This window comes from Phocoena sinus, chromosome 20 (assembly GCF_008692025.1).
Source record: "Phocoena sinus isolate mPhoSin1 chromosome 20, mPhoSin1.pri, whole genome shotgun sequence".
Taxonomy (NCBI): domain Eukaryota; kingdom Metazoa; phylum Chordata; class Mammalia; order Artiodactyla; family Phocoenidae; genus Phocoena; species Phocoena sinus.
In genome coordinates this window covers 39,990,785-40,016,138 of record NC_045782.1, presented here as the reverse complement: position 1 = coordinate 40,016,138, position 25,354 = coordinate 39,990,785, and the positions used below count along the sequence as shown (strand labels likewise).

General features: G+C 41.3%; 1 protein-coding gene and 1 pseudogene across 17 annotated transcripts in view; one reads left to right on the top strand and one right to left on the bottom strand.

The window, feature by feature from the left end:
* The window catches only part of BRCA1 (BRCA1 DNA repair associated), a 62,509-nt gene extending 37,784 nt beyond the window's left edge, over positions 1 to 24,725 (top strand). For 6 of the 17 annotated variants that reach the window (XM_032615411.1, XM_032615412.1, XM_032615410.1 and 3 more), the window contains exons 13-23: positions 3,711 to 3,837; positions 5,474 to 5,661; positions 7,620 to 7,930; positions 10,235 to 10,322; positions 12,964 to 13,041; positions 13,534 to 13,574; positions 16,360 to 16,443; positions 20,520 to 20,574; positions 22,113 to 22,186; positions 22,565 to 22,637; positions 23,486 to 24,725. In XM_032615411.1, coding sequence (XP_032471302.1) covers positions 3,711 to 3,837; positions 5,474 to 5,661; positions 7,620 to 7,930; positions 10,235 to 10,322; positions 12,964 to 13,041; positions 13,534 to 13,574; positions 16,360 to 16,443; positions 20,520 to 20,574; positions 22,113 to 22,186; positions 22,565 to 22,637; positions 23,486 to 23,631 — 1,265 coding nt within the window. In that variant the 3' untranslated portion in view covers positions 23,632 to 24,725. Of the gene's footprint in view, positions 1 to 3,710; positions 3,838 to 5,473; positions 5,662 to 7,619; positions 7,931 to 10,234; positions 10,323 to 12,963; positions 13,042 to 13,533; positions 13,575 to 16,359; positions 16,444 to 20,519; positions 22,187 to 22,564; positions 22,638 to 23,485 lie in introns of those variants that run through there. The other 11 variants (XM_032615413.1, XM_032615422.1, XM_032615417.1 and 8 more) reach the window with 9 other exon arrangements.
* LOC116745394 lies at positions 2,652 to 3,030 on the bottom strand (annotated as a pseudogene).
* Positions 24,726 to 25,354: the final 629 nt, after the last annotated feature.

Here is a 25,354-nt window from a genome sequence, read left to right as displayed (position 1 = left end):
GCTTATGAGAATTTCTCCATTTAAAAAAAAAGTGTCCCGGGCTTCCCTGGTGGCGCAGTGGTTGAGAGTCCACCTGCCGATGCAGGGGACACGGGTTCGTGCCCCGGTCCGGGAAGATCCCACATGCCGCGGAGCGGCTGTGCCCGTGAGCCATGGCCGCTGAGCCTGCATGTCCGGAGCCTGTGCTCCGCAACGGGAGAGGCCACAACAGTGAGAAGCCCGCGTACCGCAAAAAAAAAACAAAAAAAAACCAAAAAACAAAAAAAAGGTGTCCCCTCTCCCAACTCCACAGAGAGTGTCTGCCGTGCCCACTTATATTTGCACAACTTGAATATGTTTTTCAAATTGCTCAAATGCTACTTCTCAAGGAGATCACCTATAACCACGGTTTTTTTTTTTTTTTTTTTGCGTCATCTTACATTACCATGGTAATTTTGTCAGAACGAAGAAACCAACATTGGCACATTACTAGTAATAAGCGAAACTCTAGACTTAATCATATTTCACCAGTTTTTATTTTTTTATTTAGTTTTATTTTATTATTATTTATTTTTAGATGTGTTGGGGTTTTGTGCGAGGGCTTTCTCTAGTTGCGGCAAGCGGGGGCCACTCTTCATCGCGGTGCGCAGGCCTCTCACTATCATGGCCTCTCTTGTTGCGGAGCACAGGCTCCAGACGCGCAGGCTCAGTAGTTGTGTCTCACGGGCCTAGTTGCTCCGCGGCATGTGGGATCTTCCCAGACCAGGGCTCGAACCCGTGTCCCCCGCATTGGTAGGCAAACTCTCAACCACTGCGCCACCAGGGAAGCCCCAGTTTTTATTTTTTAAGAATCCGTATTCTTAATGATGATGAAAGCTCCTTTTCCAGGATCTTTACATCAGATGTCCTGCCTTCAGCCTAGATCTGCCCTACTGTTTACCTAAGGGTCATTCCCAAGCCTGCATAATATTTTTGTGCAAACGTGTATTCTTACACATTATGAATGATGTGTACCTCCTTCTGCAGGTAAAGCTATTTCATATCAGGCACTTTGTTTTTAATTTTGTTTTGTTTTTTTCCTCCTGAATTACCTGTCATTCATAAAGCAAACAGCATTTGTAACATCGTAGTCCATTACAGCTGAAATGATTTTCAGACACATCTGAGCTTTTCTGCCCTACAGTACGTTCATTCCTGAAAGCTTATAGTTTATCATTTCTCAATATCTCTTTCCTCCTTTTCAATGTCTTTCTCTTTGATTCTTCCCAATACTTTTCAACAATGCTTATTAGCACCTAATAGGCAGTCAGTAAATTTATTAAATGTTTGGTCTGGCCCATATTCCCTACCCATGAAGAATATAACATATTAAGACCCACAGATGAAGGAATGATTTCAGGGGGGACTACAGTACTGTTCCAGTACTTGGGCTCTGGATCACTGCATCTATGAAATAAGGATTAAGGAAAAAGAAGAGCAGAAAAGTTTTTCCCTGTATTTTTTAGGTACTATTGAGTTATTGAGTCCTAACTCAGGTTAGCTTATTTTCTTTGTAGCTTGGGCCCCATTGTAGTGAAAAGAGGAACTTGTATGTTAAGTGTCCAGGTGGTGGAATGACTTTTTAATATCTATTTTTGTGTCTGAGGCCTTTCCCTCCCCACCCTTCCACTTAAAAAAATAAAAAAGCCCTTTCCAGTAGTTCATTTTGTCACTTTGCTGTACACTGGAAACTAACAACATTGTAAATCAACTATACTTGAATAAGTTTTTTTTTAATTAAAAAAATAATTAATTCTGTTTGGTGTGATTCCTTAGACATTGCACATTACCTTTTATCAGTGATCACCTTGTATTTAGGGGGGAAATGATGCCTATATTAAAAACTTTACATTCCAGTTGGAAGAAAAACCTGCTGGTTCATGGTTAGACCCTTCTTTGTTTCAGCACCTTACAGTAGCTCCAGGCAGGGTTCTTGTGTTCCTAGAAACTCACAGGTCCAGAAGAGAAGACTATAAAGGAAACTATAAATAATGTATTTGAGGATTAACTCAGGAAATCAATGATTATTTCCCCCCAGGCTACCCAGTGTCTTAAAAAAATAGTTTAATTAATACAGCCCTTTGTTTAAATTTTTCTGCCTTTATTTATGGATTTTCGCTTTTCTAATAAAAGCTCAAAATAAATTATAGTCATCAGTGACTTTGTAATGGATAGAAGACATGTGTAATTTTTAAGTATTTGTTTTTGCTTTTTAAATATTTCTGCCTTTAAGCCACTTCCTAGAAAGCAGTGGCACACTAATACATTTGGAGGAATTAATAAATAAAAAGGATGTACTAACATGCTAGAACTTTGCCTTGGGTCTGTTCTGTGTTTTTTCCTTTCTTGTGCCAGTTCATCATTAGTTCCATGTATTACTTCCAGGTTCCTTATCAGTCAGCACCTTGTTTTTTTGTTTGTATTGGTTTTTCGGTTTATTATTTTCTTAGTAATTGAAAATGTGAAGCAAAATGTCACCTCTTTTTTCTTTCTCATCTGACCCCTCCCTTGTTTCTACACACATGCAAAAACTCAAACCCCCATCCTATACAGTCTTTTTTTTTATCATATATTGAGTTTATTTGTGCTCTAAAATATTTAAATATCGACATGCACCTTAATATTGAGTGATGTCACGGGTCATGCCCAACGTATAACTTGGACAGGAAATCCTTTGGCCTTGGTGCTTCTGTTTCATGGAAAAACCGCATGACCTGTGTCCGCTGCTTCCACACTTCGTTTCTTCCAGTTCCATCTTTCCCTTAATGACCAGAAGATCAGCCACCTTGGGGTCTATGATGTGGGCATTCTTCATAAACATTTCTCAGACTTTATCCCGTCCCTGTTTCACAAAGATGTCTAGCTGGAATAAATACACAGTGTTCGGCACCTCCTGATACCAGGCGCGGTAGAGCTCACGCAGCCTTCGCGCTTAGCCTCGTTCATGTCCCGATTGAAAATGGGCTTCACCGAGGTGCTGGCTGCAGCAGCAGCCAGGCGGAGGCCACTCATCTTGCTAAAGCCCTATACGGTCTTTGATGTGGCGGCAATAGGGATGGAAAAGGGAGTGTGCTTTGTGCTTTCTAGTACTTTCTCTTCCCTGTTGTCTGAGGTGATTTGAGTATAATTTAGTTTGCTGCAGAGATAAAAATTCATTTCCTATTCTTATGTCCTTATCATTCAGGGCCAAAAAATATAAATATATTATTTTTTCAGCCTTGTCTCAGCTGGGTATCTTTATTTACCCAGTTTTAAAGTGTTCCTTTTATTGTTGTTATTATTTTTTAGTCATTGAGTTCCATTTGGTGCTGTATCACTTGTGTTTATAGAATTCTGTCTGATATACCTGTTTAAAAACCAATCTGATTGGGACTTCCCTCGTGGTGCAGTGGTTAAGAATTTGCCTGCCAATGCAAGGGACATGAGTTCAAGCCCTGGGCCAGGAAGATCCCACATTCCGCGGAGCAATTAGGCCCAGGTGCCACAGCTACCGAGCCTGTGTCGCAACTAGAGAAAGCACAGCAACAAAGACCCAACTCAGCCAAAAATAAATAAATTAATTATTTTTTTAAAAAACCAATTTGATTGTCACAGATTGCTGCTTTTGAAAAAAATTGATATTCTCACCTGAATTATCACCATCAGGACAAAGCAGTAAAGTAGATTTCTTTGTTTTCTCATTCCATTTAAAGCAGTATTAACTTCAGAGAAAAGTAGTGAATATCCTATAAGCCGGAATCCAGAAAGCCTTTCTGCTGACAAGTTTCAAGTATCTCCAGATACTTCCACCAGTAAAAATAAAGAACCAGGAATGGAAAGGTAAGAAGTAATAAATGTCAAGTTTGGTAGCTAAGTAACACCTGTACTTACATTAAACTTTTAGTGTTAATATTTTTTTCACCATACTTTCTCTAGTTTTTTGTACACGGACATATCTAACCTCTCATTGCCCTAGGACACTTCTTTTGTTTAATTGTATGTAGGCTCTTTGGACCTGTACAAGGCATGAGCTACAACATGAGAAATGCACAGTAGATCTGTCCCTTTTCAAGGTCAGAATAAAATACAGAACTAAAACCTCAACAGGCCTGGAGGCTGATGGTAGATTTCTCCAAGGCCGCCCTTGCCCTAATTGAAGTTTTTGCCTTCCTAGAAAAAGTTTAGCTATTCATTTACCCCAGTAAATATTCAGAATATCTTCCAGGGATGTTGTTCACATCACTATTGATATAAGACTATGTAACACTTTATAGTTTTTAAAATACTTTATCTACTTCTTCATTTGATCTTTATAAAAACACAGTGAAAGTAAAAGGACAAGTTCTGGACTATTATTCCAAATTGATAGTTCAGGATGGAGTCTCAGAACTGATAGAGTCACACATGTCATGACTCTAGAAAGGAAAAGGAATTCATATTTATTGCGTTTCTACCAAGTGTATATATATTTTCACTTATCTCTCTGGAAATAGTGACAAGTTGTCAATAATCTAATCACACCATCTTTTCCAAGCATCTTGGATTGGACTGAGGATATATTTTTGAGGCTGTGATAATGGCCTGATGGCTGTGATAGAGAATGAAAAGACTTGACCTCCATAGGCCCTAAACCCATGATTAGAGGTAATGACCTCATTGCTGTGCTTTAACCGATTGAGCTAACCACCTGTTTAATATTCAGATGAAATATTCCTCTTCCTCTTCCCCCACCCCAGTATACCCTATAGAGACTTCTATTAAAAAACCTACACATTGATTGAACTTCCTCTACTAGACTGCTTGAGGAACAGTTCAGGTCTGCTCATCTTTAATCCGTGGAGCCTAGCTTTAGTGCCTGACTCATACTAAATATCCAATAATTGTTTGAATCAGTTATCTGATCTCTGAGGTCCTTTCAATCTGTCGATAAGTATCGTATTCAGCAAAGTTCTAAACACCTGAAAGGGTAGAGGAATTACTGTGTGCATATGCTCTTCTAACAATATATTATAGCTGGCTTTTATTTTTATAATGACTTTGGACGTTGAAAAGGTAGGAGGTAGGGATGATTCTATGAATTCTGCTAAAATTGGGTAGAAAGAATGAGTGTAGCAATGTCAAAATTAATCAACTTATTTTCATGAGAGAGCTGATTCTCATACATTCATTTGAAATAGTGTATAGAATTTGAGTGAGTGGCAGTGGATAATTTGGTGAAATTTGCTGACATGCTTTTAAATAGCTAGGAGATATACTGCCTCAGGCCAGACCCTAAGGAGAGATGTTATATGTCAGCCCTGACAGGTTGGCAGACATCGTGAATCCAGACTCCTAGCCATCTCTTGTGTTCTCTCTTGCTAGTCATTCCCGATCTCTGACAGTGAGCTCTTTCACTTATGCCTTGGCTGCCTGGGAAGTATGATTAGTCCTTTCACAAGCTACAGTGATGGTTTTCTCCTTTCATCCTTTTTTCTAGGTCTTCCCCTTCTAAATTGCAGTTGTCAGATAATAGTTGGTATATGCACAGCCACTCAAGGAGTCTTCAGAACAGAAACTGCCCACCTCAAAAGGAGCTTGAGGTTGTTGATGTGGAGGAGCAACAGCTGACGGAGTCTGAGGCCCAGGATTTAATGGAGCAGTCTTCTTTGCCAAGACAAGATCTAGGTAATATTTTATCTGCTCTGATGGAGAAAACACTTTTATTTTACTCTTAACCTAAAGATATTCTGATGAATCAGCTTTCAAATGTGGTAGTCTATCATGAATGCATCTGTTATACTTAAACCCATTAGAAAAATAGCTTGAATGTTAATCCAAGTTGAACATTATTGCCGCTGTTAATCGGTCTATATTGGTTTAACTCTAACAGTTTTGAGGATGGGAGAGTCTTGGTGCTCTCTAAATATTTTACTTCAGCTGTTAGATAAGAGTTCTAGGGCCCTAGGGTAAAGTTTTAGGCTTGTCCTTTATTGAAAAATGAGTCAAATCTCTAAAGTAAGCTCTTGTTTTATGAATTAATGAATATAAATTACTATATATTTTATGCCTTATAAATCACTGTAACTGAATGGTGTGTTTTATGGCTTGTAAATCAAGGTTTTAATCAGTAAAGCAAGTTTTAAATTAATCCTGAAAAACACATTATCATAAAAGGTGCTCTTAGACAACTAAATGTTTTTGGCCATGTTCACTAGGGTCATTTTAGGAATCTCATACATTCTACTTAGCTGTGCTTACTTGCTGATGGAGTGACATTTTCTAAAATGTTTCAGGGATGGTCTGTTTTTAATTTGGTGATGATATCTGATGATTTATTAAGTGAAAAAGTTAATGATATCATCATGGATGAAGAAACAAAAATCATTTTGATTGTATTTAGTCAACTATTTGTATTTGGTATTTTTTTTTTAAAGTTTCAGTGATATAGGAAGTGCCAAAATATTCACAAGCAGCCCAAAGATTAAAGTATACATTTGAGTATAACTGAATCACTTTGCTGTACACCTGAAACTAACACAACGTTGTAAATCAACTATACTCCAATATAAAATAAAAATTTTTTAAAGAAGTATACATTTGAATCAAAACCATCCCCTAAGAACTAAACTGATAAATGACAGAAATTATAGAAAGCAGGCTTTCTTATAATATTGCATTTAATATCTAAGATGCAAACATATTTCATGTTAAAACTGAAATAAGGTAGCATCTTAAAAATCAATGGTATCTTTTTTTAATTTTATTTTTAATTGTGGTAAAAAAACATAAAATTTACCTCAACCATTTTTAAGAGCTCAGTAATGTTAAGTATACTCCCATTATTGTGCAATAGATCTCTAAAATTTGTTCATCCTGTAAAACTGAAATTCTGTACCCGTTAAATAGCAACTCCCCATTGCCCCCTCCCCCTATCCCCTGGGAGTCAGCATTCTACTTTCTAAGAGTTTAGATACTCTAGATAACTCATGTAAGTGGAATTATGCAGTATTTGTCCTTTTGTGACTGACTTTTTTCATATAGCATACTGTCCTCAAGGTTCATCCATGTTGGTAGCTTTTTTAAAACCACTGTGTGTGTAGATAGATATAGATATACACATATCTCACATTTTCTTCATCCATTTATCCAATGACAGACATTTGGGTTGCCTCCACCTCTTGGCTATTGTGAATAATGCTGCAACAAACATGAGTGTGTGCATTTCTCCATTTTATTGTAATTAAATGTAACAGGTGAAGAGTAGTTCATTGGAATGGATGTGGCATAATTTATTTAATCTCATTGTACATTTAGTTTGTTTCTAAAACCTTACTGTTATAAACAATGTTGCAGTGAACATTCCTATGACTACACTTTTACAGACCTCTTTTATGTCCTTAGGATACATTTCTAAAACTAGAATTGTTGACTGCAAGTATAAACACACAAGGCTGTTGCTACATAATACCAAATTTGCTTTAGAAAAGTTAAGCTGCTTTGCACATCTACCAACAGTGTTATTAATGTACCCATTTTTCTCTTAACCTAACTTAATCTGTCTTTTTAATTTTTAGCAGAGACTAGATGTTATAATTCAGAATTGACTGTCATATATATTAAATTTCTTTCCTCATTCCTTTCAGAGGGAACCCCTTACCTAGAATCTGGAATCAGCCTCTTCTCTGATGACCCTGAGTCTGATCCCTCTGAAGACAGAACCCCAGAGCCAGCTCATGTCTGCAGCATGCCACCCTCAGCCTCTGCACTGAAATTACCCCAATTTCAAGTAGTAGAATCTGCCAGGAGTCCGGCTACATCTCATACTACTAATACTGCAGGGTATAATGTGAGGGAAGAAAGTGTGAGCAGGGAGAAGCCAGAGTTGATACCTTCAACACAAAGAGGCAACAAAAGAATTTCTATGGTGGCATCAGGCTTGACCCCAAAAGAATTTGTGAGTGTATCCCTATGTATTTCCCTAATGACTGAGCCTTCATTAACATACCGCAATGGCTTTAAATGGGTACTAGCTGTGAATAACCTATAGGAAGAAATCTGGCAAACGAGCTCATTACTATGTAATTTAATTTCCATTACTAATTTCTGAAAACTTATACCTAGATAAAGCTATAGCATGGATTATTTTGTATGTATTTAGTAAAGGAAATAATTATTAAATATTAGCAGAAAGGTTATGGTTTTGAGTATAATCCAGAGCTTTTTTATTTTAATTTTCTTTCCATCTAAAAAAGCAAGGAGGTATAGCTCTACTCCCCAGAAGGCATCTTTTCCCCACCTTTGTTCACATCTGAGTGAACTTGCCAGCATGATTAACTAAATTTAAACTGGTTCCAAGTACATGGCCAGATAGTGGCATTTCTCCAGTGTTTGTTTATCTTTATCCTGGCTTGTAACACTGTTATCCAATAGCTTGCCCTGTCAGTTCTACCCTACAATAACCCATCCCTGTTAGGATTTTGACATCTCCTGCTAGAAACAGGAGTTGTTTTGTGCTGTGGAAAAATACCCATTAAAATATTAAGACCACTGAAACTTTGTTTCTGCTTGGATTGAGCATAGATTTCAGACATCATAGGAAATTTATCTCCCCTTAATTAATCACCATTAATTAATCATTAATTGAGTGAAGATTTCTTTAAAACCATGATAACACACCAGAGTATCAAACAGATTCAATAGTGGATGCTATTTATTGCACACTGAGAAATGATTCAGTCATTCTTAAGTATCTTTCTTAATATATCCTTCCTGGAATAGAAACCATTTCTCATCCTAGTTTCTCTATAGGTTAGCAGCTCAGCATGACCTCTGTGACCAGATGTGTCCCACTACTAAAAGGGCAAAGTAAGCTTTGTCTGCCCTAGTAGATACAATGAATAAATTCTCATCAACAATGCCAGAATTCTCATCTCACAACCATGTGCCCAGAACAGCTATTTGCTCTAAAAATTCATACCTATGTCTGTTTATACTGCTCTTGATCTTTTGCCAACACATCTAAAATTCCCATTTATTCACTGAAAATTAGCGTTCCTTATTCCTTTGTTTTGTGAGATCAGCTTTTCCGAGAAGGCTAAAATGATCTAATCTTTCTTGCCATGGGCAATCCTGAACTGCAAATGAGACTCTTAAGTGGCTTGGGTACATATTGTCTCTAAACAAGCAAAGAAGAAAACTTTTCAGCTCTATTCAGACTTGCCGAAGTGTGGTAAATTTATTATGAAAGCTGCTGACTGTATTACGCATGATTAATTCCGAAGCCCATATTAAGATGATCTTTTCGGCAGTTGCTCTTCTAACTGAACGCTGTTTCAAGGCTGGGATTTCAGCAATTAATCAGTTCAGAATTGCTAATGATCCTGGCAAAGGGCAGTGGCAAAAGCGGGGAGGAGGATGTCATTAGCTTCTCCAGCTTGCCTTTTTCAGTGCCCTGTGGCAGTATGGAGTGAGGCAGCATGAAAGAAAGACAGCCCACCCTCCATTGCAATCTCGTGGGGCACATAAATACTGGCGTGGGTGGTGATGACTAGTAAATGATGGAAATACTGGCGTGGGTGGTGATGGCTCGTAAATGATGACCCTTGGTAAACAAAGTTATGTACCAAGCAGTAGCTGCTGATTATGTCAAATGTGTCTATAATGGATCTGGTTAATTTCTTTTACTGCCTATTGATTTTTTATTTGGTTGATAGATAATAGCTAGAAGGCTCTAGATTTCTTTTGGGAAGAATATGAGTCTCTTCCAATCCTTCTCCTTAAGAGGAATTGATAGTTTTTGTACTGACCTTTAGAAGCATCTTGACTTGAACGTTTTAAAACTGTCAGCAGGTTGAATCTTGTTCTTAAGTCACGTATCTGAGCATAACTTTCTGTATAGGCAAGTTACCTCTCATCTAATAAAGTGTAGGCTGATAAATCTAAATTATAGTATAGTAGGGTGTCACTCTGCAAAGAAACTGTCTTAGGGAATCAAATGATATCTGTTATTAAAAGGAAAATTAATATTATTTTGAATCCGTGGTTATAATTCCATGTCTGTTAGCACAGACTGTTTTAGAGTTTCTTCCTCTGGTTTGTACATAATTTTTATTAAATTACTATTTATTTTGAAACTTCATATTAGAATAAAAAGGATGTACCTTTTGTGAGAAAAATGGAGGTTCAAAGCTGGATAACTAATATTCAAGCTGTGTTCTAGATGTAACTTATTATAATGTGATACTTGATTTGATTTCAGGTGCTTGTGCACAAGTTTGCCAGAAAACATCACATCACTTTAACTAATCTAATTACTGAAGAGACTACTCATGTCATTATGAAAACAGGTACACCAAGAACCTTTACAGAATATGCTGCATCTGTTGCATAAAACTACATGAAGAAATGGGCGTGTTTGTTAAGCATAGCACGGGTGACCGTCTTCCAATAGTCAATCAGTTATTGCTTGATGAAAGAAAAATAATAGTTTTGCTATTTCCTGACCCCCTTTTATTTTGTGTTAAGATTGGAGAGTGATGAGCCAGAACGATGAATCACTTCTCCTAGTCCACCCTGCCTGGACTACACTGTGTGAGGGCTTTCTGGGAAGGCAGAGCCCGAGTCCTGGAGGAACAAATGGGGCAAAGAGGGGAATGAGCAGAAGTGAGTCTTCACTCAGAATCTGGGTGGTTGGAAACCCTAGCTAGCTCCATGACCTCACTCCACTCCAACACCTAGTATGAGTGTGGTTGAGAGTTTTACAGGAAACAAGTCCAGTTATCAGCTCTGAGATAGCCTAGCATATGAAAAAGAAAAAAGTGAAGGGAAGAATTCATTTGTCCTACACCTTCCCCTTTTTAAATCTTAAGTATGACTTGTGTGATGACAAGGGAGACCTCAGAGGCTTTTAGTTGACTGTAAGCTAAATCTGAGTAAACATTTCAGGACTGCTAACAAAGCTCATTTGAAATTGGGCCTTATTGATACAAGCCTAATGTCCAGAGCAGGTGAGGTGATGATCCCGAGACCCTACCCCACCCCCACTGGAGCGAACACCTGGAAGGTGTGTGCTCTGTTTTGAGCACCATGCTTTCTTTTCATGCTGGTCCCTGACAACTGGAGAGTGTTTTTCCAGAGATAGATGAAGAGAATGGGGAAAAGGAATTCAAAGCAATGTCATTTGAAGGACAAATGAAGGAATGGGAAGACTTAAGGGAACAAGACAAGTGTCTTGAAATATCTGAAGAGTTGTTACCTGGAGGAGGAGTTAGGTTCACTCATGGGCTCCAGAAAGCAAAGACTGGTGCCTATGGCACACAGAAGATACAGATTGAAGCTCAACTCTTAAAACCTTCCTAACAAAATGGACTCTCTGGTCCTTTCCAGGGTGTTTCTGTTCATACAGCTGAAGGTTCTTGAGCATAGGGTCCAGACTCCTTGGCAGGCACATGCTGCCTTAGAACTTCTAAGAGCTTAGGTTTCTACTGTGTAAAGATCATACTACAGGGTCAGAGGATAATGCTCACAGGAGTCCGATGCCAAAACAAGTTACCATGAACTAAACTGTTTTAGAGATGAATGTCATTAAACTTGAATATATCTTAAGCTATGGGTTTGGATCAAGGCTGCTGATAGGTGAAAAGAAAACTTTAAAATGCAAATTAAATCTAAAGTAGTTCAGTGTTTAAACTCAAAGGCAATACACTTGCTACTTTAAAACTAAAAATGAGCTAAGATTTCTGAGTTTAAAGCATATTATTAAGTCAACCTTCACAACAGTTAAACAAAAAGCTTTAAAAATTGTGAAGAGGGGCTTCCCTGGTGGCGTAGTGGTTGAGAGTCCGCCTGCCAATGCAGGGGACACGGGCTTGTGCCCCGGTCCGGGAAGATCCCACATGCCGCGGAGCGGCTGGGCCCGTGAGCCATGGCCGCTGAGCCTGCGCGTCCGGAGCCTGTGCTCCACAATGGGAGAGGCCACGGCAGTGAGAGGCCTGCGTACCGCGAAAAAAAAAAAAAAAATTGTGGGGCTTCCCTGGTGGCGCAGTGGTTGAGAGTCCGCCTGCCGATGCAGGGGACACGGGTTTATGACCCGGTCCGGGAAGTTTCCGCATGTTGCGGAGCGCCTGGGCCCGTGAGCTATGGCCGCTGAGCCTGCGCATGTGGAGCCTGTGCTCCGCAACGGGAGAGGCCACGACAGTGAGAGGCCCGCACACCGCAAAAAAAAAAAAAAAAAAAAAAAAAATTGTGAAGAAAGACAAAAGGTTTTTTTAAATTTGTGAAGAATTCGGTTAGGGAGAATGGCTGTTGCTACTACTGGCAGATGGCCTGCTGTGTTTAGGATTTAGTTAAATACATTTCTCCTGTTTAAAACTAAGTGTTCTCTCCTGAGTTTGCTTAGTCCTTCAAACGGGCCTTTAAAACACTAAAAAATAAGCAGAAGTGATTCTTCAGCTACTGCTTGCTAAAATACGTTGAAAAGAGAAAAACTATGAAAGTACTATATTTTTCTGCCTTGCAAGGGAATTAAGAATTAGGGGTTAGGATTCCCCAAGTAGAAGTTCTGGGGGTGAAAATTCATCATTGACATTTCAAATTTAGGATTTCAACAACACTGTTTTCTCTTCCTTTCACATGTCGTTATCCAGTAAAATAGATCTTGCCCGTCCACGTGTATCAATACTACCGACATGGGTAGTTCCCTGAGCACGCTGACAGACATCTTTAGCTGGCCTTGGCATCTAGAAGATAGGGCAGACACTTCCTGTGGTCTTAACTTCGTATCAGCCTTCTCCAGACTTCCAAAGATCCACACCTGCTGGTTAGAATTAGGGGTGCTTCCAGCCTCTGAGTCTATCACCAGGGGTGTTGGAATCATCAATCCAGATTGATCTCAAGTAGCATAAGGAGCGGGGCGCTCTAGCTTCTTATGGCAGCCCTTCCTGATTTTGTTTTCAACTTCTATTCCTTTGGATGTTTTCCATTCTGCAGATGCTGAGTTTGTGTGTGAACGGACACTGAAATATTTTCTGGGAATTGCAGGAGGAAGATGGGTAGTTAGCTATTTCTGTAAGTACCATATAATTTCTCCCCTCCTCCCTTTAACACCTCAGAATTGCATTTTGACACCTAACATTTTAACACCTAAGATTTTTGCTGATGCTGAATCTGAATTACGAAAAGGTCTTTAGTGGTATCACTAAACTAGCTTTATCTTTAATGCATAGCTCTTTGTTCAGATAGCTGGTGATGTGGGGGAAAATGTATTTCTTTTTATAACTAATAGGACCTAATCTGCTCCTGGTAATGTTAGCATATGAACTAGGGATTTATTTAATTGTAGGCAGAAATCCATGTGCAGCAGGCACTTTTATAATGTTTAAATTAAGCATCAACGGTGTCTCCAGAAGGAAATCTATTAAGGAGCTGTGGCTTTATAGAGAGAGGACCTCTATTCAGTGTTATTTCTCCCACACTCTTATGTGAATCACTGTACCATCTACCCCCATGAAGGGAGGTCTTCTGCTCTTGTGTGACCTATCTTTTCTGTGATCTCTTTAGGGGTGACCCAGTCTATTAAAGAAAGAAAGATGCTGGATGAGGTAGGTACTCTGTTTTACAAACTAATCAAAAAGACTTGGTGCCACTGAGTCATACTGAGTCACGAAAATTTATCTGCTTCCTGCCTTGCACTACTTTCTGAAGATTTTCCTTGATGATGTGGATCATCAAGAGTTATGCGAGGGCTTCCCTGGTGGCGCAGTGGTTGAGAGTCCACCTGCCGATGCAGGGGACACAGGTTCGTGCCCCGGTCCGGGAGGATCCCACATGCCGTGGGGTTGCTGGGCCGGTGAGTCACGGCCGCTGAGCCTGCGCGTCTGGAGCCTGTGCTTAGCAACGGGAGAGGCCACAACAGTGAGAGGCCTGCGTACTGCCAAAAAAAAGAGAGAGTTATGCAAGCAGGGACTTCCCGGGTGGTCCAGTGGTTAAGAATCCGCCTTCCAGTACAGGGGATGCAGGTTCGATCCCTGGTTGGGGAACTAAGGTCCCACATGCGGCGGGGCAACTAAGCCTGTGTGCTGCAACTAGTGAGCCTGAGCGCCACAACTAGACAGAAGCAGGCCCACCTAAATCTTACACGCATACACCTTTGTAGAAAACTCTTTCACAGTTGAAAAGAATCCTTCATATTAATATGCAAATGTGTCTGTTTAGAAATCTGATTCCTTCAAAGAGATTTTATTTTACTCTTTGATACTGAGAACAGTGAGAGGTAAATAAGATAGAGTGTAGGAGGAGGAATAATTTTAGAACAGCCGTCTTAGAGCTGCTGGTGACAACAGATCAGGCAAAATAAAATTAGCAAAAGCAGTTTTAAACTATTATGCACTAGTCAGCATATTCATAATTAATTAATTGATGTTTCTGTTGGTTTCATTCAGTGACTTATATTATTGGGAGCCTACTATGTGCTGGGCACCAGGGATACAGCAGTAAATAAGACTGATAGTTCCCTGCTGTGGTGGGATTCATGTTCTGTGGAGGGGAGATGCATAATAAATAAAGATGTGTTTAAAATACCAATAAACACTATGAAGAAATATATAGAACAGACTGGCGGTTGGCTGGAGACAGAGGTTGACTATTTAGGTAAGGAGACCCAAGAAGGCTTTCTGAAAAGCTTGAGCTGAGACCTAAAAGACAAGAAAGAATTGGCCTTGAAAAATGTAGGGGGCTTCCCTGGTGGCTCAGTGGTTGAGAGTCCACCTGCCAATGCAGGGGACACGGGTTCGAACCCTGGTCCAGGAAGATCCCACATGCTGCGGAGCAGCTGAGCCCGTGCGCCACAACTACTGAGCCTGCGCACCTGGAGCCCACGCTCCACAACAAGAGAAGCCACCACAATGAGAAGCCTGCACACCGCAATGAAGAGTAGCCCCTGCTCTCCGCAACTAGAGAAAGCCCGAGTGGAGCAACAAAGACCCAATGCAGCCAAAAATAAAATAAATAAATAAAAATAATAAATAAAATTTTTAAAAAACAAACAAAAAAAGAAAAATGTAGGGAACAAATGTTATAGGCAGAATAGCAGCAGGCATAAAGGTCTTAAGATGGGAATGAGCTTGATTTATTAAAGAAAAACAGGCCAGTATAGCTGGAGAGTTGTAATTGGTGAATCATATGTAGGCAGCAGAGGTTAGACAAGGGATTGGAGAAGGTCATAGACAAGGGCCAGATCAGGTAGGATTTGGTGTAAGTCGTGGTAAGGAATTTGAATTTTATTCATAGGGTAATGAGACCTGGAGATGGTAAGAAGAGTTTGGTTTGAGATGTTTGGAAGATAGGACTTACTAATAGGTTAAATTGGAAGACGAGGTAAAGACAGGAATTGGGGTAACGCTTAGATTTTTGGCCTGAACAATGAAGTGGATGTTAGTGATGTTAATTAGATAAGGAAGACATGGGGGAGGAGCATCCTGGGAGGCCGGGGAGCAGGAGGCAGGGGAGCAGGAGGCAGGAGTAGAATCAAGAGCTCTGTTTTAGATGCATGGATTTGGGAATTTATATGAGACCTCCGGGTAGAGAGGTTAGTAGGCACAGGGGTACAATCAGGACTATAAATTTGAGGGTCATCTTCAAATAGATGACATGTTTATCACTAGACTCTTCTCACTCACATGACTAGGAAATATTAAGAGTTCTTTCACCTGATAACAACCTGTGGTTATGCCCATGACTTTATTATTCTTCCTAATTCTCTTGGCAACAGATGTGGTCTCCCCTGCAATCTGAGTTTCAGTAAGAACTGTTTCTAAGCATTCTTCCCCAGAATTCTCCCCAAACCTCTAACCTCCCTAATCCTATTATTCTTTATTCCCCCAGCCTTGGCTAGTCCAAATAATGATTATGAAAAGCCTCTTACTTTCTTCAGTATTAAATGTATATTTTATTATTTTGGTTTCATTAACTGTAAATCTCTCAATGGAAATCTGAGAAACCCTTATTTCTTTAGGTGGTAATACACATTAATTTAAGAGATCAGGAATTCTCCAGTTATCTTTATAACAACACAGTATTAGCAGTTTAAATGCTAAGTGAATGGTCTGAGAGGAGATAGATGTTGCAAATTAAAATACGTTAAGTCCCAGTGAGGTGAAAAGCCAGTTGTTAGTTTCTGCCCACAAAGATTTGCTTCAATGAATTGATTTCAGCAGCTGAGATGCTGGTCATTTCATGCAGTCCACCAGAAAAGATGATTTTGGGGGAGATAGGGTTCAAAACTGCCTGGCAATATTTGATTCCTTAAATATGATGTATCTCCTCTGTTTCCATTGAAGGAGGCTTCTCTTTCTCTGACCCCTGTGGTTTGGGCTTGGTTTCTTTCAGCATGATTTTGAAGTCAGAGGCGATGTTGTCAATGGAAGAAACCATCAAGGCCCAAAGCGAGCAAGAGAATCCCAGGACAGGAAGGTAAAGCCCTCCTCCCCCATGTTGGCAAAAAACCTACCCACCCCTCTGCATTCCTGCCCACTTCATGGAGATGGTCTCATTCATCTTGTAAGGGGCCTTACAAGATGGCCCCTTACACTGCTAGAATACCAAGTAGGTGCATTCATGTAGGTTTTTTTAGTTCTTCCGGAACAGCAGAGTAAATAAGTACAGTCATTCCTCAGTACCCTTGGGGGATTGGTTCCAGGACCCCCTGCAGATACCAAAATCCAAAGATGCTCAGGTCCCTTTTATAAAATGGTATAGCATTTGCATGTAACATCCTCCCATATACTTTAAATCAACTCTAGATTAATTCTAAGACCTAATACAGTATAAATGCTATGTAAATAGTTGCCAAAAAGCAGATTCAAGTTTTGCTTTTTGGAACTATCTGGAAGAAAAATTTTTTTTTCAAATATTTTCCATTGGCAGTTTTTTTTTTCAAATAGTTTCCATTGGCAGTTTAGTTGAATCTGCGGATGTGGAACTTGTTGGATACAGTAGGCCAGTGGGCCAACTCTATTATCCGATATGAATGAGGAAGCTTAGAGGTTTAGAGAAGTTACATAATTTGGGTTTCATTCTAGGGTGCAAATCTTAACTGATAAATGGCAGAGCTGGGATTTGAGACAGATGTGAATCTAAAACCTTTGCTCTTTCTACTTCACGGTGGTGTCTTTCTCTACAGCAGTGTGGTAAGTGCTGTGAGGGGGATGTACCCAGGCTGTCTGTGGAAGCACAGAAGAGAAGGTGATTGATTATCAATAGCTGACATCTGTGTAACGTTCACTGTATCCAGGGACTGCTCCAAACCCTCGACCCTATCTTAACTAGTTAACAATTTTATAGCAACCCTGGGAAGCGTGTACTATAATTATGCCTATTTTATAGATGAGAAAATTAAGGATCAAAGAGGTTGAGTAAATTGCCCAAGCTCACACAGCTAGTTGTGAACCCAACTAGAAGCTGAACCCAACTAGAACCAGTCTCCCTCCAGAATCTGAGCTCTTAATGACAATACCATAGTTTCCTGGCACATTATAGAATTTTTCACACAGGAGAAAAATTGATTATTCTAACAACTTTACAAATGAAAGACTAGAGGCCCAGGAAGGTTCAGTGACTTTCTTCCCCAGATCATACTGTAACAGATGATGTAGCCAAAATTATGTCGTTCTCTCAAGGAGAAATCCAGGCAAGATTTCACACCAGCCTGTCAGGCCTGAGCTGGCTGCTCTTGGGTCACTGGCTGAGTGCTTATGCTCCTGGTCTGCATTTCTTCCTTTTTCAAGTGTGTACCACTGGGCATGTCAGAACATCCATATACGGAGCACCTGTTCCTTTATAGAACTTGAGAGAGAACCAACAGAGATGATTTTCTAAGGAAAACTGCTTTGGGAGATGATCACACATCAAGCCCTGGAGCTCTGAACCCTTGGGGTCAGCCCACCCTCACCCTCTGAGCCTATCAAGTAAATTCTAGATGCCAAGAAAAGCTGCTGGCCCTGTTTCTCCTTCTGCCTGCACCTGAGGGGAGCTCTGTGTGAGCCAGTCATATGTTTTATTCCACTGGATACAAGGCAGAATCAGCACCAGATTCTTCCCTCCTTGAAAGGAAATTCCAGCATTTGGAGTTTTGCCCTGCATTTGGGGTGGCAATTGTGGAACGTGCCTGGTCAAAGTAGTGTCATTCTGAAGACACCACGTGTCACTGTAGCGTTCTCTTGTGGAAGAGAAATGTATTTGTAGAGGTGAAACTTCAAATTTCTAATCTCATAACTAGACATCCTCATCAGTGAGTGTCAGCCTGGATGTAAAAATTCCTAATCTTGGGCTTCCCTGGTGGCACAGTGGTTAAGAATCTGCTTGCCAGTGCAGGGGACACGGGTTCGAGCCCTGGTCCGGGAAGATCCCACATGCTGTGGAGCAATTAAGCCCGTGCGCCACAACTACTTAGCCTGAGCTCTAGAGCCCACCTGCCACAACTATGGTAGCCCACATGCCTAGAGCCCATGCCCTGCAACAAGAGAAGCCACCGCAATGAGAAGCCCGCGCACCACAACGAAGAGTAGCCCCCGCTCGCTGCAACCAGAGAAAAGCCCGCACAGCAACGAAGACCCAACGCAGCCAAAAATAAATAAAAATTTTTTAAAAATTCTTAATCTTTTGTACTTTTTGTGTCAACATTTGGCTCCAGCTGGCCACCTGGGGAGAACTTTTAGCATTCTGAGCATCTAGATCCTGCCAACAGGCTGGAGATGCAGTTATTCATACAGATAGTGAGAATGGCACAGGTGGAGGCTGTCACATGCAACAGAAACAGACTTGTCCTGCTGTCTGTCCTTGTTCCTCTGACTGAGATTGAAATGGGGTGGGGGGGGGGGGGGAGTGGGCATTTCCTAAAAGGCCATCATGTGTTTTTAGCTTCCTGATTTTTTTCTACCCCAGTCTCTCTTATTTGAAGGGAGGTGAGTTCTAGGCCTAGACAATTTTCATTTTAGTAGAATGGGGAGAAAGAAAAAGGGTCAAGAGAACAAAGGTTACCTAAATGGTATGTATCCAGCCAACTGACACAAATTTAGATTTGTTCTTTGAAATGATACCCAAGTCCTTCCCTAAGAATTCGTGCCAAAGCATGTGTAAGAATTTGCCTGTCCAACAGAGTAGCCACCAGCCACAAAGCTGTTTACATTGTAATTAACTAAAATTAAATAAAATAGGAAGTTGAGTTCCTCACTCACCCTACCCACATTTCAAGTGCTCATTAGCCACATGTGACTCATGGCCACCTTATTAAAGCAAATATAGAATATTTCCACCAAAACAGAAAGTTCTTTTGGACAGTCTGTTGAGCACTCTGAGTGGAAGAGGTACCTGCATTGTGATCTGTGTCTCCTGGAAATGTAGGCAGTAAGCTCAGTGAGGAGAGGCAGAACCAGGCTTCCCTTCTAGGTTAAAAACAACTTAGGTTGCTGAAGGAACAAGGGCCGTTGGTAGAGCAGTGTGAAGGCAGGAACAGATGTTCTGGGACCAGGAGAAAAGGAGCAGGTGCACATAAAATAAACATAGACCTCTCTGCCAGTTAGGGTCAGGGTTAGTATTGATGTATATATCAAATCTGGATAAACATCAAACTTCAGCTGATAGTTTGAATCTCTTGCCATCCAAGCCTTTTATTAAACATAAAGGAGGACCAATTTTTTTCTTCTTGTCTCTAACAAGAAGTAAAATTACCTGCAGAGGTCATCAGGGAAGAGCCTGGACCTGATTGGTGGCAAGGTGGGATGCCCAGCCCTTGAATGACAAAGTATGACTATAGAGTAGATCAAATACATACACACATGAAAAAAAGTCTAAAATCCATCAGTGTTTTGGACATTGGGCTGATTGTCTCTGGGAAGTAGCAGCAGAAATTATCAGGTGGTAAAGAAAAGAAAAGGAAAGTTCTTATGATATCGCTTATATGTAGAATCGTAAAAAAAGGGAGGGGTACAAATGAACTATTTACAAAACAGAAGTAGTCACAGATATAGAAAACAAACTTACGGTTACCAGGGGGTAAGTCGGGGGAAGGATAAATTGGGAAATTGGGGCTGACATATACACACTACTATATAATAAAATAGACAGCTAATAAGAACCTGCTGTATAGCCCAGGGAACTTTACTCAATACTCTGTAATGGCCTATATGGGAAAAGAATCTTAAAAAAAAAAAAATGTGGATATATATAAATGTATAACTGATTTGCTTTGCTGTACACCTGAAACTAACACAACACTGTAAATCAACTATAATCCAATAAAAAATTTTTAAAAAAAGGAAAGTTCGGGGCTTCCCTGGTGGCGCAGTGATTGAGCGTCCGCCTGCCGATGCAGGGGACACGGGTTCGTGCCCCGGTCCAGGAAGATCCCACATGCTTGCATACCGAAAAAAAAAAAAAGAAAAGGAAAGTTCTTCATTTTTGAGAGTCTCTATATTGCTTTTTATAAAAACCCATGTCTTTTATAACTAATGTTTCTTTCTCTCCACCCCTCTGTCCCTTTCTTCTCCCAGATCTTCAAGGGCTTAGAAATCTGTTGCTATGGACCATTTACCAATATGCCCACAGGTAAGAGACTGACTGGGAGAACTGCCGAATCCAGCACCAGCCTTTCCCCTACGTCGTCATCTTAATGGGGGTTTCCTCATATGGGTGAGATATTCCAGAGGTTTTTCTATTTCTCTAGCACTCGTCAGACAAAACCACACCAAAACATTAGCCCATGGCAAAAAAACTAGCCCTGTGCCCCTTCTCAAGAGCTAGAAGGCAGTGAAGAGTTAGGATCTAGGACACAATATGTTCTGTGCTCAGTGGGGTAGAGCTGCTTTTACTGCCCTTTGGTCTAAGAAAGGGGGGAAATAATAAGTTAGGGAGAAGATACCTTTTGGGTTTGTAAATGTCAAGAAAGAATTCTGCTCCTCCTAAACCATCTCCATTTGATACAGAGATGAAAGCACAACAGCTGCATAAGCCCTGTGGGCCTGGGGCCCCACATAGGCCCAGAGCAGAGGAAGACTCTTGATGAACATTTTCTAATTAAATTTGACACTGAATGTGATGTTATGTTGAGGAGTGCTATGTGGCTCAGCTCGGAAGTTGTGAGGCACTGAGGCCCTGGGGTGTGTCTAGATTTGGTTCATTCATTTCCAGACAAAGGCTACCCACCTTTGCCTCTGTACCAACTTCTGCCCCCAGGATCAGGTCCTCTTACTCCCCCGAAGTCAGCCTTGGCATCTGGTCAGGGACAGATGAGTGGCAGCAAGAGAACCTGGCAAAGCAATTTTGCTTCTGTCTTTATTGGTTATTGATTGGGTGTTCATGAAATTTCCAAGTGCCACTCAAAGGTTTCTCAGGGTTCTTGCATACTTTGGTATAATGAGAACGAGGGTCTCTAGCAGCTGTCGTTTTGGAGGTAAGTTAATTGACCTCGGTTCACTCAGCCAAACAGGAGCACCTCAGCAATCCTCAGAAACGGGCTGATGGTAAAGAGGACCCAGAGGTGACCAGGAGCCACCCAGTGGTCAGTTCTGCTTTTCCAGGTCCAAGTGGAACATCTCTTCTGATTTTTTCAAGTGATTTGATTCCAGCTCAGCATATAGCCTTTCCCCACTGATGTGCTGAGTCTCTGTCCAGGATGACTTGTATTTTCTCTTGACTGAATGAATTATCTTCCCATCTCTTGACATTTACAGTAATTACCACCAAGTATGGTGCTGTCAGTGGCTGTGATTATCAATTACCAACACAGAATTAGGCAAGGAAGGAGGGATGGTGGGTAGGTATTTTTTCACAGTGTCTTAGCCAGCAGTTTAGCAAATTAATGGAAATGAGATCTTCGATTTTTTTTTTCTTTCTTTCATTTGACTTTCAGACCTTATCTACCAAGTGGCCTTATGGGGACTGATAACCAAAGTAGGTAGCATATCTGTAGCAAATTGACTTAGAATTTGTAGTTTAAGGCCTTTCCGTCCCTTTGGAGCAGAGAAACAGGGACTCTCCCACTGAGAAGTCTTGCTGTAAGCCTTCATCCAGAGGAGTGTGGGGTAGAGAGCCCAGTTAAATATGTAGATTACTGTGGTGATTTTAGGTCTAAATGTCTTATTTAGATCAACTAGAGTGGATGGTACGTCTGTGTGGGGCTTCTGTGGTGAAGGAGCCCTCGTCATTCACCCTCAGCCAGGTAAGTGTTTGGTGCCCTGTCGGGGGAGGACACTATTCTGTCCTGAGATTGAGCAAGGCAGCACCTTTCAGTCCCTATGAACCCCCCAGTGTAGCCTCAGAAGCCTCACTTCACCCTGACCCTTCTCTGACCACGTACCTGTGCCAGAAGACTCCATCTGTAAGGGATAAGTAAGGACTTGAGAGCTACAAATACTAAACAGACCCAGGGAAGGCTCTTTCCCTCTGACCCTTCCTTTTTGACATGTGCCCTTCCCCCTCCTTTGCGTGGTTGCCCCCAGAGTAGTCTGCTTCAGCAAGCTATCAAGAAATGGTGAAGTGACTGTCGCAAAAGTCCTGCTCTGATACCCTCAATACTGTTTCCTTTCTGGGGGTACAGGGTACTCAACCAATTGTGGTCGTGCAGCCGGATGCCTGGACAGAGGGCGGTGGCTTCCATGGTGAGTCTTGCTGTAAGTCTTCATCCAGAGGAGTATGGGGTAGAGGGCCCAGGTTAAGTGTGCAGATTACTGTGGTGATTTTAGGCCTAAATGTCCTGTTTAGATCAACTGGAGTGGATGGTGCACCGGTGTGGGGCTCCGGAAGGCCATAGGCATGTACCTGCGTCATATGGGGTGGGAAGAGTTTGATTCAACACAGGTCACCTGGTGCTTGATTAACATAGTTCTCAGCACGTTCTAGGTGCTCAATAAATATTTGTTGAATGAACGAATGAATGGCTAAAATGTCCTTTTAAAACTTTTTTGTTGTTTGTTTTGCATTATAAAAGTAGTGCATGAACTGTTTCCACGGGGGTGTGTGTGTGCTTAAATATGAAAATTCATCACATAAAATATAAATGAGCACAAACACAGCAAAATAATCCCAGCAATCCCACCACTGGGAGATGATCACCAGAAAAATTCTTCCAGGCCTGGGCGTGTATGTATGTACACACATATATTTTATACAAATGTGATCATGCTCATCATACTGTTGCTTTTTCACTTAAGATATGGCAAACATGTTTCCACGTCATTAAATTGCAATGCTGTTTTGCTCTCTCTGGTGACTTTTCCTTTAACACATTGGAGCTCATGTTAATAAAGTTGCCAGAGGCTGTAGGCTTTCACCAGCAGTCAGTCCTCAAGCTTTTGAGTAAGGTTCTATGTCCTGAAGCACTGCTGAAGATCAGTGATATTGCTCCTGCCTAAGTCACTCTAAGAACTCATCCAACCAGTTGCCCCGAGTAGATTGACTAGAGTCTGGTCTGGGGAAATGTGAATTGACACTAATCTCTGCTTGTGTTCTCCGTCTCCAGTCATCGGGCAGATGTGTGAAGCACCTGTGGTGACCCGAGAGTGGGTATTGGACAGCGTAGCCCTCTACCAGTGCCAGGAGCTGGACACCTACCTGATACCCCAGGTCCCCAGAGCTGCTGCTGATTCCAGCCTGCCATGTATATAGGGGATAGGGCCCGTCTCTGCAGGACCTCAAGAATGAGCTTAAGAAATGACCTTTTTCCAGGCCCAGGGAAAGGCCTCTTCAGTCCTTCCACAGCCCCGATTCCTAAATATTTTATGTACATCAGCCTGAAAAGAACTTCTGGCTCTGCAAGGGTCCCTTAAAGATTTTCTGCTTCAAGTCTCCCTTTGAAATCTGCCATGAGCACAAAATTGTGGCAACTTTTCACCTGAAAAGAATTTAAAACCATTTAAACCCCACCAATTGAGCAAGATGCTGATTCATTATTTATCAGCCTTATTCCTCGTCCTGGGGCTGTCGGCTTGGAGCTGGAGGCAGAGTGGTTGGTCTCAGGAGAATAGCTGGTTTCCCTAAATTTGTTTCTCAAAACCCTTGTGTTCTTAAAGTCCAGGAGTCAGATCCTTCAATGGAAGGTGAGTACTTGGGGATCTGTGCTGTGACTTAAAATCAGAACAGTCCTTGGACAGCTCTCAAGTGTTGGAGTGGAGCATTGGGGAGGAAATCCAGAGGCGGTAATGGATATAATATGAAATTTGAGGGTTAATTAGAGGAGAGGGGAGTCTTGCTGACCCTGATCTCCAAAAGTCTGGGCTATAGTTGCTGGGCTTCTAAAGAATTTCTTAGCACTGATGTGCTCTGAAACAGCAGAATATCTTCAAGAATTCTGGTGTCCAAAGAGAATCTTCTAATTCCCCATTAGTGACAAATAAAATGTTTATTGTTGTAGCTCTGATATGTAACCCATTACTCTTGAAATATAAGATCTCTGATATGAATATTTCATGTCTGTAAGATGATGGATCCCACCAGGAAAGGAGCTGTTTGCTTTCCTTGAGGTAATTTTTTTCCCTTTGCTCCCTATTGCTGAACTGTACAGATTCATAAATAATTTTGTTTGCTGAAGGAAGAGAAAGTGTTTTTCATAAACTCATTATCCAGGACTGTTTATAGCTGTTGGAAGGACTAGGTCTTCCTTAGCCCCCCAGTGTGTGCAGGCAGTAAAGACTTGATTGTACAAAATATGTTTTGTAAATGTGCTTTTCACCTGGAAATAAACTTGGTAGCAAACACTTCCACCAAGTATGACTGTTCTGAAGGCTCACACCTGCAGACTTTCTCAGAGCCTTTTCTCACTGTACTTTCATCTCCTCATCTGTAAAACAGGGATAATAATAGTACCTACCTCCTAGGGTTATCAAGGGGACTTCAAAACCTTATTATAGGGCTTCCCTGGTGGCGCAGTGGTTGAGCGTCCGCCTGCCGATGCAGGGGACACGGGTTCGTGCCCCGGTCCGGGAAGATCCCACATGCCGCAGAGCGGCTGGGCCCATGAGCCATGGCAGCTGAGCCTGCGCGTCTGGAGCCTATGCTCCACAACGGGAGAGGCCACAACAGTGAGAGGCCCACGTACCGCAAAAAAAAACCCTTTTTATATTTGTTTTCTATTGCTGCCATAACAAATTGTCACAAATCTAGTGGCTTAAAACTACATCCATTTATTATGTTTCGGGTCTCATAAGACCAAAATCAAGGTGCCAGCAGGGCAGGCCTGTGTTCCTTCTTGGAGGCTCTGGGGATGAATCTGTTTCCAAGCTCATTTCATGTTGTCCGAATTGTTCCTTGCATTCCTAGGACTAAGCTCTCTGTTTCCTTGCTGGCTGTCGGCCAGAGGTCATCCTTAGCTTCTAGAGGCCACCCACATTCT